At 35.2% G+C, this 15,512-nt stretch overlaps 1 protein-coding gene across 4 annotated transcripts in view; it reads right to left on the bottom strand.

The window, feature by feature from the left end:
* lrp1ba (low density lipoprotein receptor-related protein 1Ba) overlaps nucleotides 1–15,512 on the bottom strand; it is a 275,419-nt gene that overhangs the window by 28,432 nt on the left and 231,475 nt on the right. For 2 of the 4 annotated variants that reach the window (XM_051907800.1, XM_051907802.1), the window contains 11 exons: nucleotides 12,311–12,417; nucleotides 12,071–12,218; nucleotides 9,100–9,209; nucleotides 7,785–7,920; nucleotides 3,867–3,989; nucleotides 3,056–3,178; nucleotides 2,841–2,981; nucleotides 2,591–2,725; nucleotides 1,331–1,450; nucleotides 435–676; nucleotides 30–253 (listed from right to left, as the gene is read on the bottom strand). In XM_051907800.1, the coding sequence (XP_051763760.1) occupies nucleotides 30–253; nucleotides 435–676; nucleotides 1,331–1,450; nucleotides 2,591–2,725; nucleotides 2,841–2,981; nucleotides 3,056–3,178; nucleotides 3,867–3,989; nucleotides 7,785–7,920; nucleotides 9,100–9,209; nucleotides 12,071–12,218; nucleotides 12,311–12,417 (1,609 nt within the window). The remainder of the gene's footprint in view (nucleotides 1–29; nucleotides 254–434; nucleotides 677–1,330; nucleotides 1,451–2,590; nucleotides 2,726–2,840; nucleotides 2,982–3,055; nucleotides 3,179–3,866; nucleotides 3,990–7,784; nucleotides 7,921–9,099; nucleotides 9,210–12,070; nucleotides 12,219–12,310; nucleotides 12,418–15,512) is intronic. The other 2 variants (XM_051907801.1, XM_051907803.1) reach the window with 1 other exon arrangement.

The raw sequence follows: 15,512 nt of genomic DNA, 5'->3' as shown, positions 1-15,512 counted from the left end.
AATCTAAAATTATCTTAATGGTCACTTACCCTCGTACAGGGTTAACAGTAATAGCGAAAGGTTCCCCATCAATGTCTGTGATGAGCCGGGTGCAGTTGGGACCCCCCAGTTGTCCCACATTGATGGAATACCGAAGACGGCGCCAGTGTGCAGTGTAGTAGCTAAACCAGTGCATTCGGGAATGATCCGTCCAGTACAGGTTCCCCGTCACCCAGTCGGCCGAGATGTCCTTGGGCCTCCTGAAGTCTGGACACTGCAAATATATAATGTTGTAAAGTTTCAAACCACCTTTATAAGATTTCTCTATGCTAGTTTCTGAGGTAATTAAGTTTTCATAAGGAGAATATATAAAAAAAAATTGTAATAGAAATATTGTGACTTAAGACTTCAAAGAAATGTGATGAAATCAGACTTATTGTTTGTTATTGACTTACTATGACTCCACTGTTTGACGTGATTGGACTCCTGTCCTGGAGGTCTTTGTAAAAAATCCCCCCAGGGTTAAACTGAGTGGCCCATACAAACTTGTGATGGTGAAATAGTGCGTCCATGCCGATGATGCGAGCGCTGTCTGAGATACGGGCCAGTTGAGTATGTCCATGAGTTTGGTTGTATGGATACACAAAACTGTGGATTTCGGTGTCGTTGGCCACATAGAGGACCTGATCTTCTGGTCCTGACCACAGAGATACATGTGTGAAACAAATAAAATAAATTAAACAATAAATCAAAACAAATCCAAGCAAAGAAAAACAAACAAATAAGCAAACAAATTAATCAAAACAAAAAGCAACACACATGAAAATAAAAACACCACATCAAACAAAACCAAAAACTAATCAAAACTAAAAAACAAAGCAAAGCAAAAATAAATCAAAATGTAAAAGAAAACAAAATAACCAAAACAAACAAAAAAACAGACAAAATACCCAAACCAAAAAAAGGAAACAAATCAAATAAAGATCAAAACCCCGAAAAAAACAGAAAAAAAACAAAGCGAAAAAAAAAAAAAGTGAAACAAAACAAATAAAGATCACCCCCCCCCTCAAAAAGACAAAAAACTAAAAAAACACAGCAAAAATAAATCAAACAAAAAGTGAAACAAAACAAATAAAACAAAAAAGCAAAAAGTAAGTTAAAATAAAAACAAATAAACAAAAAAAACAAAACTAGAAAACTATCAAAAATATCTAACGTAAGCTTGAAACCTGAACTCTTTTGAACTGAGGCAAATAAATCAGCATAACACTATTTATATAAAAATGGAATACAATGTCAGAATACTGAATCTTTTTAATGTCTATTTGTATTAAACAATAATAATTTTTACCCTTCGTGATGCATTCGCCATCAATCTCCTTAAAGTTTCGGTCACAAGTGCACTTGTACGAGCCCTTTGTGTTGGTGCAGTACTGCGAGCAGGCTCCAAACTGCAGACACTCGTTCACCTCTGGGGGGAGAGAGAAAGAGAGAGGAAAGCATCCATCCATCAGCCTCTCCCACACGCTCTCCAGTGACATTTTTAACAATGCTGCAGGGATGTCACTCTGTTTGGGATTTCAGCTGAAGCTTCGCTATCTGCGTTCAGCGCCTGCTGATTTCTGGAGTTCTTGTTATTCTCAGTGAGATGACCCTGAAGCGACCGCTGACATACCTTGAACAGTTTAATGCTAGCACTGGAACTGAATACAGAGAGACTTTCGCATTGTGGGGTTTGTACAAAAGATGAATACTGCTACTACTGGGGATGTGCTAGGGGCAAGTATATGGACACTAAAGCATTGTCTTTACAAAATACCAAACGTAATTTATTTTAAATAAATTTTTTTATATAATAAATTAAAATAAATCTCTCGTTTAAAACCCAAGTACAAAATTCAATACACTTCAAATATTTGAACCCTAAGAACCTTGTTGACAAAAAGAAAATTGATCCATTATTAATCACTCCAAACTTCAAAACGCTCTGCATACTTCAATATATTGCAGCATCAAAGTAAAAACCTCTTCAGCCAGAGTTGCAATGAATTCAACTTTAAAAGGGAGCTGTTAATGTTGATGAAGAAGGTATCTTCTCTTTAATCTATAACAGTGGTTCTCAAACATCTCAAGTCAAGAACCATTTATTTTTATTTCTGCTTTTTAGAAAATAAACCATAGTAAAATGTAGGTCTAAAATATAACTACATAAACTAATTTTAAAATTTTGCACAATTAATACTAATTTGTTAATCTATAACATTTATTTACATTTACATTTATTCATTTGGCAGACGCTTTTATCCATAGCGACTTACAAGTGAGGAATACAACAAGCGATTCATCACGAAGAGGCTAATACACACAGAAAGCGCTCACAATACAATTTCAGACATTGCTCAGTGTAGCATAAGATAGAATAGGGAGGGATTAAAGGAAAAGATGCAGGAACATCGCCTGACAGCCCTATATATATATTAGGACTGTCAAGTGATTAAAATTTTTAACTGTATGGACTGTATTTGTCCATTCTGAATGAATGATGACAATAAATCCTAATATTCAGAGACATGAAGTTGTCTTGTTAGTATTTTATGTACAAATCCTCTACCTTCACATTGCTTGGTCTTCTGGTTCCTCTGAAAGCCATCTTTGCATTGGCAGATGGAAGGTGTTTTCGTATTGTTGCAGAAAGCGTCGTCTCCGCACAAGTCCGGCCGTCCTCGACATGCACCATCTACTGAATCTGTGACCCACAGGGGACAATATGAGACACACTGTAAAGGTTTTATGCCACAAAATGAGAAGCATAGAAACAGAACATGCGACGGATGAAGGATTATAGAAGGAAGAACACTTACATGCCTTGCAGTCACGCTCATCTGAGCCGCCGTCTTCGCAATCGTCAAAGAGGTCGCACTGCAGCTCGGCCGGGATGCAGCGGTGATTAGCACAGGAGAATTCAGACTTCCCGCACGGCCTCTGTCTTTTCACTACATCCACTAGGGAAAAGAAAGAAAGAGAGATCGTTTACTGAAGGTAATAGACAGAAAACAAGAGGAAGTTCCCTACTCACCACAGTCGTCTTCATCAGAATTGTCGCCACAGTCATTCGCCCCGTTGCAGATTTGTTCAGACCGCAGACACACTCTGTCATTCCTACAGCGGAACGATCTGTTTGGGGGACATGGCAACTTCCCTGCAGGGCAGCACACACACACACAGAGAGAGAGAGAGTAATCATAACCTTGTTTTTTTGGGCTGTACCATTTCAAATGTTGGCAAAGTGTTTGAAAAGTGCTCCAAAAGAGATTTTTTTTTCAGACATTTTACTGCCAGTTCTACAGCAAAACAATTTTCAGCAAAAAAAAAAAAAAAAATCACTGTTTACTACAGTTCAGGTGTTCAGTTTAAAGTTTAATGTGTGTTCAGGATGGTCAAAATATCCTATATTTCTGCTCAGGTTTTTTTTTTTTTTTTTTGTGTCTGTGTGTGTGTGTGTGTGTGTGTGTGAAACAAAATAAAAAAGTAAGCAAAACTAAACAAATAAGTAAATAAATCAAAATAAAACAAAATGCTACACACAAAAATTAACCAAACAAAATAAAAACCAACCAAAAACCCAAACAAAACCAAACTGAACAATAAACCAAAACACACATGCACAAAACAACAAAATAAAAAAACAAACATCAAACCATAAATAACAAAAATAAGTAATTTAAAAAATAAAAAAAACAAAAACAAAACCAAACAAACCAAAACACCCACCCACCCACAAAAACACACTTCAAACCACATAAACAAACAAACAAACAAACAAACATACATTGTATGCAACTTCAGTGGGGAATGAACCATACCAAGCTAACTAGTCAAAGACATACCACACATGTGTGAATCTTCATCAGAATTGTCGCCGCAGTCATCCTCACCATCACACAGCCAGACCAGCAGCTTACACAACGTGTTGTTGCAAACAAACTCATCTGCGCGGCACGCCAACGACCCTGCAAACAAAAGACTTTGACTTGAAGTAGTGGACATATTTTCGAACACTACAATGTGTGTAAAATTTGAACGCGTTTAACAAATCACCATAACTGAATGCTTATTGCTTGTCGCAATTTTATAGACATTTGATTTGTTTAACACTATTTTTCATGCTATGTTAATTTTATCTAAGATATATAATAATTCTCACTCCAAAGAACATGAGATTTGTGCCCTTACTGCTTTCAAAAAAAGTAATGGGACACTAATTTGAACCCTATTCAGGGAAAGTTTTTGAATATTATATGACTCGTGAAAGCATTTGAACTGTATCTTATCTGCAACTTTGCACATTCCCACACAAGGACAATCTTTGTGCATTTTGATGATTTTAAAATAAATATGAATGGAATCTACAACTAAATAATTAAATGAATGAGTTCAGATGTTACTTTCACAAGTTGAATTTTACCAAGAAATTCATTTGGTTTGTATCGGGAGCAGTCTGTGTATTTGTATAGATTTCTATGCCTAACCATTCATTCTGTTTGTAAAGATTTTCTAAAAGCATTTTTTTTTTTTAATAAATAAACCCCAGCTGGCATTGAGACACTTTTAATCACCATCAGCTGAAAAGGCACTTTGACTTCCTTTTCCAACAAGCGACAAAACATTCTATAAACCCTGATGATGAAATTTATGGAGCCCATTTAGTTCCCTAGGTACAGTGAAGCACAAGCATTATGAAGAATGTCAAAGAAAAAGCATCAGCTAGGGAAAATAAGAATGATTGTATCCTATAAAATTATTTGAGATAGTAATTTTTGTGGTCTTTTAAAGGCCTAAGTTTGGATGTCAGCTCAGAAAGCATGTTTTATTCCAGCTTAAAGAGGCTGCCAGACTAAGAGCATTGCTTTTTTTGAAAATACATCCTGCTTTTCTCACCCTGAACCCTCTTTCTTTGTCATCAGCTCTGAGTCAGAGAGTTTTCTAGTAGGTGTTTGACAGAAATGGACATTAATATCACAGAGTTTCCCTGAATAAAACACGACGCCCTGACACTGGACCAAAGCAGGATGCAAGGGTGCAAATGCAAGTCTCACAAACAAGTGCACTTAAAGTTAAATCTAGATAAATAAATAATTAAATAAATAACCAAACACCCAAATAAATCAACTGAATGAATCAAAGAAAATTAAATAAAATTGTCCTTTATTTCAGCTTTTCTCAATTATGCCCTACACAATGAAAAGAATGAACAATGAAAAGACTCATGTGGGGAAACAACTAGACCAATAAACTAATAAACAAATAAATAAACTAACAAATAAATATTTTATAGAAAAATAAATAATAATAAAATTGTTTTGTTTCAGCCTTATAATTTTACGTTCTTCACAACTTAATCATATAATAGTTATTTTTTGTAATGTTTTGTTTTATTTAATTTTGTATGCAATAAGCAGAGCAGAGACCAAATTAATGGAAAAACAAAACCAAAAATCCTTTTAAGTGCAGTTTTTTAGTGGCGTTTACAAGGCAAGATGGGTTCTTTAGTAAACAACTACCTAACAACGCCCTAGTAACCCCATAGCAATGGCATAGCAACACACTGGCAACCACCACAAACACCTCTGCATCATTTCTGAGTTTTACCACTACTTTTTTCTTCTGAAACTATAAAAATCAGGTTAAGCTTCTTGTAACAAATGCATGTTTATTTAATTCTTAATTTAGTTTCATTATATTTAATTTAAGTAATTAAATCTATTACTTAAGTGCAACAGGGAGCAGGAGAGAGAAACAAAGGAACTTTCCAGATCTTCTCGAGCGTTAAAACCGAACCCGCATCACTGCTGAGACTGTGTAACTCGGAAAAGATCAAAGGCAGAAGTCAATACACATCCATTGATTCAGGGCTGTCTGAAAGGAACACAAACTGGGAAGAGATATCTTATGAAATTTCATATAACCACAATGATGTTTAGGAGATAGAAAATGGCAAATAAATAAATACGGCGTTTAGAAGCAGGACTTCATCTTTGATGCAAAGACTTCTAAAGAGCCGCAGGTGTACGACGGCAGGCGTTGTCTTCACAACAATATCAACAACTGCAATTTTTCAAAACACTGAAATTAGGCCTTTCATGTACTCGCTTGTCAGATATCAAGTGGCAACATGAAACCTTTCATCCTCGCCAATTTTCACAAATATTCGGGAAATGACTTCTCTCGTGAGGCTGGGGATTTTTTTTCCGTGCTGTGCCGCACACGGCTCGACTGATCCGCCGTAATGTATTCTTGTGATGAGGGACTGGGAATCATGCTTTCCAAAATCCCTCAAGTCTGTCATGGGTTGAAACTGATATTTAAAGGCATTGGCATAAATCCGTCAGTCAGTCTGTCACTGTGGCTTATACGGATGAATTGGGGTTTTATGGCTGATGTAACAGGTACATTTAGTTAACATACCATTTATGCAATATATGGCAGTCACAAACACATAGTGCATAAAAACACATATGTAACACAGGCCTGTAGTAAAAAATGGAAACATCAGAAATTAACACTTAACATTTTTATTTCATTTTATTTCTTTAGTAAATGCTAATTACTTTATTTAAGGCTGTCACAGTAAATGACTGAGTGAATGATTTCATTCTTTTGGTTTAATTTGTACCAATTTATTAAAATGTTTATACGTGGTACGCCATCAAATGTGTGTGTGCACATAACTGTGAATAACTGTGTACGTCAATCAATCAATCAATCAATCAATCACATTTTTTATTTTTTTTTATATTTTATTGTTTTACACTGTTTATTAAAATAAGTAACTTCATAACTGAATGGTTAGTTATAACTTTGTACACTTAAAATAATTTGAAATTTGATAATCTATAATAATATAATATATATATATATATATATTTTTTTTTTTTAGGTTAGCTACAACTTATTATTTTTAATTGTTTTATATAATTTATAAGTGTTCATTGAACAATCAACTAATTGACAATGATAAATGATGATGATTATTATAAATAATCTTTATTATTTTTAATTGTTTTATATAATTTGTATTTATTTATTGAACAATCCGCTAATTGACAAAGATAAATGATGATGAAGATGATTATTATAAATAATCTTTATTATTTTTAAATTGTTTTATATAATTTGTATTTATTTATTGAACAATCCACTAATTGACAATGATAAATGATGATGAAGATGATTATTATAAATAATATTTATTATTTTTTAATTGTTTTACATAATTTACATTTATTTATTAAACCATCAGCTAATTAATGATTATAAATGATGACGATGATGACTATTATTGTTGTTATTATAAATAATAATATTTATTATTTTAATTGTATTATATAAATTATATTTATTAAACTATTTAATATCTGATAGTTTATTTATAACTTTGTACAATAAAAAAATATTTGAAGAACTATTATTAAAATGATTAATCATCATCATCATCATCATCTAATACAAAATTAATTTAAGTTGTGTACAACAAGACTAAAGTCCATTCACAAAAATAATATTTGTTGTAGTAGAAACATAAATAAATAAGTAAATAAATAAAACCTCTCAAACTAATATGATCCTGTTAAATACTAGCTAATAGCATGTTAAATATACCTTACTGAACATTTAAAACTAACAAGTCCTTCCCTTCACCCAAAAATACATAAAATCACTTAATTTCAACAGTACTTTCTCGATTCCATGCAAAGCATCATGGGAAATAGAAATGCACCGCCCAGTATCAGATTTCGGAGTGTTACCCTGGTCACAGTTGTCCTCGTCACTCTGATCTAGGCAGTCGAAGACCCTGTCGCACCTCCAGCGAGCGGGAACACAGTGTGCTCGATTACGACACAGGAACTCGTCCTCCTTACACTCCCGAATGCAGTCCACCTGCTCTCACACACACACAAACATTTCAACCGTACAGGCTTGACTATTTCAATAACGCAACTGAATGATTGGCTGAATTAAAAGGCGCGTCCTCTTTAGCAATGACCTTTGATCTTCTCCTACAGCTGAAATTGCTTTTTATATATAATGCATGGAAGAAATGCGGCCTTGGCTCTCTAGGGGCCTTTGAAAAAGAGATCTGTTTTAATGGTCCTTATTAGGACAGGCAAACTCGGTTGAACTGTTGACACTGCATTATGAGTAAGGGTGTAATTAAACCAAAGTCCCTCGAGAAAAGAGACCGTAGTCTTGAGGAAACAGCCTGGAACCACCAAGAAACAATGGAGCAATGCTGTGCAACGTTGTATCATAAGCCGCTTTTCCACCATTGGGCCGAATGGTTCTCATTGCTGGTCCAGATGCTGATCTGGTGCTGATCTGGACCAGCTGGAACGGTTACGGTTTCGTTTTCCACTGTGGGGCTGATAACGGCCGCTCTTTGGAATGTAATATAAAAGCGTCAGTCATTGCCTTGGTAACATAACGGTTTACTTATGATATGAGATGTAATAACGACCGCGTTATGGCGGATGATTAGATATTTATTTTAATTTTATTATCAATTTGTATTTATGTTGCTCAAATAGAGCGCTTAGACAGCTATGGAGAAACTGGTAGCCAGGCAACAGACAAGTGACCAATCCTGTGTGTCAACATCACTTCACGGATTCTACCAGCACGATCCAGCACGGTTAGACAACTGTGCTGAGAATTCCGGGCCGAGAACGGTTTGTAATCCAGTTGTGTGGAAACACAACTGGAACCGTTCCTTACCATTCTAAGAAACGTTCGGCCCGACGGTGGAAAAGCGGCTATAGTTAAAGGGATACTTCACCTAAAAATAATCTTTCTGTCATCATTTGGATTAATCCCAAGCTACTTTTGGGTTATTATTGGAGCTTGACTATTTTGGACCCCATCAACTTCCATTATCTTGATGAAACTGATGAAAATATCTTATATTTAATGTGTTTTATTAAGAACAAAGCCATACAAGTTTGGAACTTCATGAGAATGAGTAAATGATAACAATTTTCATATAATTTGGACCCCATTGACTTCTGCTGTATTGACCAAAACAGATGAAACACTGTGTAGATTCTGTGTATGTACCCAACTGACCTCATCAGATCCATCCGAACAGTCATTCTGTCCATCACAGCGTTGGCTAGCTGACACACAGCCCCCTCCAACGCAAACATACTCGTTCTGACCACATGACGTAGGCCGAGCTGCATAGAAACACAAAACAAAAAAAATCTTTCATCAAAGGATCCTCTCAAAACCAAGCTATCTATAATAAGACGTGTCAATCTACATGTCCTGGGACAATACGTTCCTTGAATGTATCCATATCGCAGACATGACTCTCTGCTGTAGACCGGAATAGTCTGAAATAAACTGAGCTGCAGATTCGGTCAGTGAGAGGTTGTGAGAGATTTCTGGCTGCACTTTTGAGATGTTTTCAGCTGCATTAATATTAATCGGAGGGTAAAATTCCCCTGACTTGCTTTGAGTCGCAAGGAAAGAGCAAAAAAAGGGGAGGGAGTTTGAGAGCTTTCTGAATGCATCTCTAGTGGTCCTTACGATCAGAATAATTCACTCAGCGGTTGCAGGCGTGGATGTACTCAGGTACCCTGGGCACAGCACACAACGTTGAAATATTCAAGACGAGGGCCAAGAAATAGTGGAGGGAGACCTCAACTTAAAAAAAAAAAAGAAACACTTTAAGTCTCTTGGGGTTAAAATAAGAGATGAAGTTGAGGTTTGGAAAATGCATAATTCTGAGTTCTTGAGTATTCTTGAGTTCTTTAGCTAAAAAAATAAATAAATAAACACATTACAAGTAATAACTTGAGTTATGTAATCAGATTACTTTAGTAATGAGTAAACTAACACATTACTTTCAAATTTACAACTAAAGTTACTTTTTCAAAAAAGTAATGCAAGTTACTTTTTCCCCATTTAATGACCTCTAATGTACAGGTGTGAATTTGCATTTCCTTCAGCCTGAAGCTTACTCATTTCACTTTTGGTGTGAAAGGGCTTTTACATTTGCCAAAAATAAAACGTTTTTTTTTTTGGCTATTAAAAAACAAACAAGCAAGGTGAGTAACACAAAAGTAACGTAACTCATTTTCCATAAAAAGTTACTTTTTAGGGAGTAATGCAATATAACAATGCATTACTGTTAAAACACTGGGGAATATTAATTTGTAGATTAAATGTGAAATTATTAAAATATAAGTATATATGTTAGGTGCGATTAATCATGATTAATCACAGAAAAAAAAAAAAAGATTTTTTTAATCGATTGTCGTCACTAATTACTACATAATGTGTTAATATATACTGTGACCCATCAATGACCCATATATATATCATTGACAAATAAGGTTTTTAAATATGTAAAAAAACATAATGGAGACATAATTAATTTTGAAGTTTTATTAAGTGTTAACAATGAGATTATATGATTTTTATAATCAATTAACACTCCTTTAGTCATTTTTTACAAGATGGACAAAATTTGTCACCAAAAAAGTAATTGGGTTCAACCAAAATTTCTGATTTACCGAATGACACTTTTGATTATACTTAATGACGATATTTTCAAACAATGCTAACAGGCTGATATCTAACTAGCTAGCAAGTTAGCTTGATAGCTAGATAGCAAAAGGACAATTAAATATTTTATTTTTAGTACAAGTTTTTAAAATATTACAACATTTTCCATATTTTATAGCGGTTGTACCGAATGACCTCATGGTCCGGGACATGCGTATGAGCAAGTGAATTTTTCAAATAGTTAAAAGAGAGTTAATTTGCTTCACGACCATGTGGTCCTTTGCAGGTGTCTGAATGATGTCACATCCTGTCACATGATATTGATCGCATGACTTGATCCAGAATGGTCCCTTTATATTGGTTACTCCGGATGACATCAATGAAATTCATTTTTCCGGACATTCTTTCTCATAACAAAGCGACGACTTCTACACATAATTTTAATACAATTTTGCACAATGTTGATATATGATGTTATAAAATCATGCCAGAATAAAAAAAAAACATATACTTTTATTACATTTTAAGATATTTTAATCACAAATGAAATGTATTGGCCTTTGAACGGTTAAACCGAATGACCTTTTCACACTTCAAAATCTTTAAAATACCTTTATATGTAGCAAAATATAATTAAAACCTTTTGGATTGAATAAAAGAGATCTAGTTGTACTACCTTACATACTTAGGATATCATATCTTTGTTTTTTTTATTATTAAGGCCTTTGGACGAAAAAAAAAAAAAAAAAAAAATGCCACGTCATGTCATTGACTCATATATAGATAGATAGATAGATAGATAGATAGATAGATAGATATAGCTCATGTCTGGAGGCTGCGGTTCTGACTTAAATACATCTCATTTTGACTTGAAAGCTCTGGGGAGGAGCATAGCTTGCTATTGATACCATAGAGGATGTGAATATTGAAAATCCATCTCGAGTAAGTGGATTTGCCATCTGTTCCTCAAGAAGACATGAAAAGGGAATGAGAGGATATTTTGCCTTTTATTTCTGCAGTGAAAGTGGTACAGGTAGATGTTCTGGTTGCACGTTAAAAAAAAAAAAAAAAAAAAAAAAATACATACGTCTATATAGCAACCTCTTATAAAATATAAATTGGACCAGAGTTTTAGCAGGTTTACCGTACTTATACTAAGTGTACTTAAGCAACAGTTTTAGACTCAAAGGAGTGACGCTGAGGGAGGAACAAGTCGTTCCCTGGAACAAAAATCCTGGGGTGACATTTAAATGCGGTTCGGTAACAACGGATGACAAATGTGGGGTCATTCTGCTGTTAGTTTTAAGCGGTAGTGGCTTAGCGGTTATAAATGAAGGTAGCGTCACAGGGTTTAAGCAGAGATCTCCAGTCTCCATTGTGTAGCCGGAGGCCTGTGATTCCCTTTGGATAAAAGGTGTCCTCTCAGTGACATGTGATTATAAAAGCGCAAAGCTAGCTGTCTCGGAACAGCTTTGATGGGTTCTGGATCTGTTTGCATTATTTAAAGAGCGTGAAAGCAGCTAACCTGTCATGGCGGTGTTGGCAGGACTGCAGTTGGCCTCATCCTCTCCAGTTTTGCAGTCTTCCTGTCCATCACAGAGCCATTTGACTGAGATACAGAGATGATTCAGGCACTGGAACTGATCCTCTGAGCAGTGGCTCTCACATCCTCTCTGAAAAACACGCGCAAGATGTCAGCACTTTAACAGGAATGAGATTAACGATGTATATCAATGGTGTGACTGATGAATATGGTTCTTGAAACCTCGTCAGAGTTATCGGTGCAGTCGAAATCGCCATCACAACGGAAACGCGAGGAGATGCACTCTCCGTTGGCACAGATGAAATTTTTCGAGTTACATGTTACTGGCTCTAAAACAGAAGAGAGAGAGAGAGAGAGAGAGAGAAAGACATAGATGGATCTAGAATTTGAATTTCTTTTACTATTGTAAACAAGGAGAATGGGCTGCGGAAGCTGAATAAGCATTTGGCAGCAGTAAAACAAACAAACAAATGGCTAAACAACATTTTTTTTCTGTTGTTATGAACAGAAAGACACATCCAGACATCCTCTGGTGAGATATGGCAGGAAGCCTAAGAAATGACTAGAATGAGTTAGAAATGTGAAAATGAGCTAGAGAGCAAATAATAAAAAAAACAGACCAAATTGGCAAACAAACAACAGACAGAAAAGAAAGACAGACATCAAAAGAAGGGAAAAGGGACACACAAATGAATAAATGCAAACAAATAAAAGACAGACAGATAAAATGAATGAGACAGAAATAAAGACAAAAAGAACGAGTATGAAATGACTAAAGATAAACAGACATACAGAACAAACAAATGAGCAAACAAATAATTGACAAAAAAAAACAAACAAACAAGGAAAACAAAGGAATATACAAAGTAAGAAACAAACTAACTAACTAATTAAAGATTAAAGATCAAAAGACAGAATAAGAAAATCAATTGCAGATAAAAAACAGACAAAGATAAAATAACAATTTGGAAAGAAAGACCAAGCACAAGAAAGACAGTCAGATAAAATGAGCGAACAACAGAAATAAAGGAAACAGAATGAGTAATGATGAAAAAAACGGCATACAGGACAAATAAGAAAATAAATGAAACTGAAAGAGGGAAAATGAAAGTGAATGAGCAAAAAAAAAAAAAGACAGAATGAACAAATGAAAGACAAAAAAGTAATAAAGAAACAAAAAATGAAAGAATCAAACAAATGAAAACAAAAACAGAATAAACAAATGAAAGATACACAGAAGAAACAAACACACAAATGAAACATGAAAGAACAAAAGATACAGACAGACTGAACAAATGGAAGATAAAAAAATGAAACAAATAAACAAAGAAATGAAATAAGAAAAACAGACAGAATGGACAAATGAAAGATACAAAAGAGTAGGAAACCGACACAAAAGAACAAAAGATACAGACAGAATAAATAAGTAAAGATACAAAAAGAAAAACAAACAAATGAAAGAAAAGATACAGACAGAACAAATGCAACATACACATGAAAGAATGAAAATATATAGACAGAATGAACAAATGAAAGATACAAAACATTAAGAAAGAAACTAACGAACACAAAAGACGGAAGAGGGAATGATAAACTGACAGAATGAACAAAAATGAATGAACGAAAGGTAAAGAGACAGAGTAAAGTGAAAGTGGCGTGACGTGTAGCCAAGTATGGTGTCCCATGCTCGGAATCTGTACTCTGCATTTCACCCATCCAAGTGCTCACACACAGTAGTGAACACACACACACACACAGTGAACACACATCAGGAGCAGTGGGCAGCTATTTTTTGCTGCAGCCCCGGGGAGCGATTGGGGGTTAGGTGCCTTGCTCAAGGGTACTGAGATTAATTACAAAAAGAAAGAACAAATGAGAAAGAAAGAAAGAAAGAAAGAAAGAAAGAAAGAAAGAAAGAAAGAAAGAAAGAAAGAAAGAAAGAAAGAAAGAAGCACAAATCTCCTCAGTCACAATAAGTGAGTGCTGCTGTGTCACTCCTCTAACTCTATTATCAGTCTCTCTGCATCCGGCTCCAGCGCTTCGCAGATTATCTCCCCTGACATCATGACTCCACGACCCAATGAGAGCCTTTATATCCTCCCAGTGATGTTTCTGTGCAAGGCTCCCAAGGTGAATCCAACAGAGGAAAAGAAATCTGTCTGTTTTCACTCCCATTCAGCAAAGTGAGCAAATACACCAGGACATTATGGCAGGATGTGCACACACACACACACACTCACACACTTCAGAGTGGGAATTTATCTCTAGATTAATAGGTGACCAAACATGTCTCATATTTTTTTTCTTAATCCAGTGAAATCATGCAAAAATAGATCCTGCTGTATATAAATAGACACTTTCAGCTAGCTAAAATGTAAGCTTGTGTCTAACAAACACTCTTCAGTTGCCTGTGTTCATTAAGACGGTTAAAAGCGACCTCTAGGGAAAGGCTGCATTCTACTGCGTAAATACATAACATGTTTGTATTAGTGTGTTTGTGATGTAGATCAGTGAAGGATCCGTGAGCTCGCTTTTAATTGAAAGAGATGGAGAGATTGATAGCGAAAGGATGAGAGAGGAAAAAGGAAGTAAGGAGACTGAGAAGAGCACATTCATTTGCACACAAACCCACAGCTCATAAATCTGACGTGACAGCTGGGAAACCTTCAAGACATTGTTGATATTTAGTAAATAATGCTGAGACAACAGTTGCTTTAAACTGACATTGATTTGTTTTGAGTACTTTGTGTACCCTTTAAAGTTTTAAACAAATACCAACCAGTAAGTCTAAGCACAACTTCAAAGGACAGGAAGGGCAAAGGAAGGGAAGTGGAAAAGAAGGACAGGATAGAAAAGGAAAGAAAAGGAAAAGAAAAGGGGGAAGAGAAGAACAGGAGGAAGAAGAAGAAAGAATGAAAGGAAAAGTTAAAGATAAAAATAAAATGCAAAGTAAAGTAAAATGAAGTAAATGAAAAATAGAGAGGAAAGGGAAAGAGGATTGATGCCAGGAAAAGGAAGGGGAAAGGGAAGGAACAAGGAAGAAAATTAAACCAAACCAAACAAAAGGACAAGCAAAGAAGGTTAGGGTTAGGGTTAGGTTAGGGTTAGGGTTAGGGTTAGGGTTAGTTAGGGTGTTACAATATACTCTGATTTTTAAGACAAACAGGCAAGAAAGAAGGAAAGAACAGAAAGAAGAACAGGAAAAGGAAGGAAATTAAATGCAAAGGTAACGGGAAGTGTAGAGGTAAAGAAAGTAAAGGAAAAACAGATGGGAAGCAGAAGGGGAAGAGAATGAATTGCAGGAAGAGGAAGGGGAAAGCGAAGGGAAAGAGGAAAAGAAAAGGGAAGGAGAAGGAAAGACAATGTAAAATAAAAGTAAAACAAAACAAAAGGAAGGAAATGTAAAGTAAAATGTAGCATGTAG

Source organism: Ctenopharyngodon idella, chromosome 10 (genome assembly GCF_019924925.1).
Source record: "Ctenopharyngodon idella isolate HZGC_01 chromosome 10, HZGC01, whole genome shotgun sequence".
NCBI classification, from domain to species: domain Eukaryota; kingdom Metazoa; phylum Chordata; class Actinopteri; order Cypriniformes; family Xenocyprididae; genus Ctenopharyngodon; species Ctenopharyngodon idella.
Note: the sequence above shows the minus strand (reverse complement) of the source record. Positions and strands in the feature narration are given on the sequence as shown.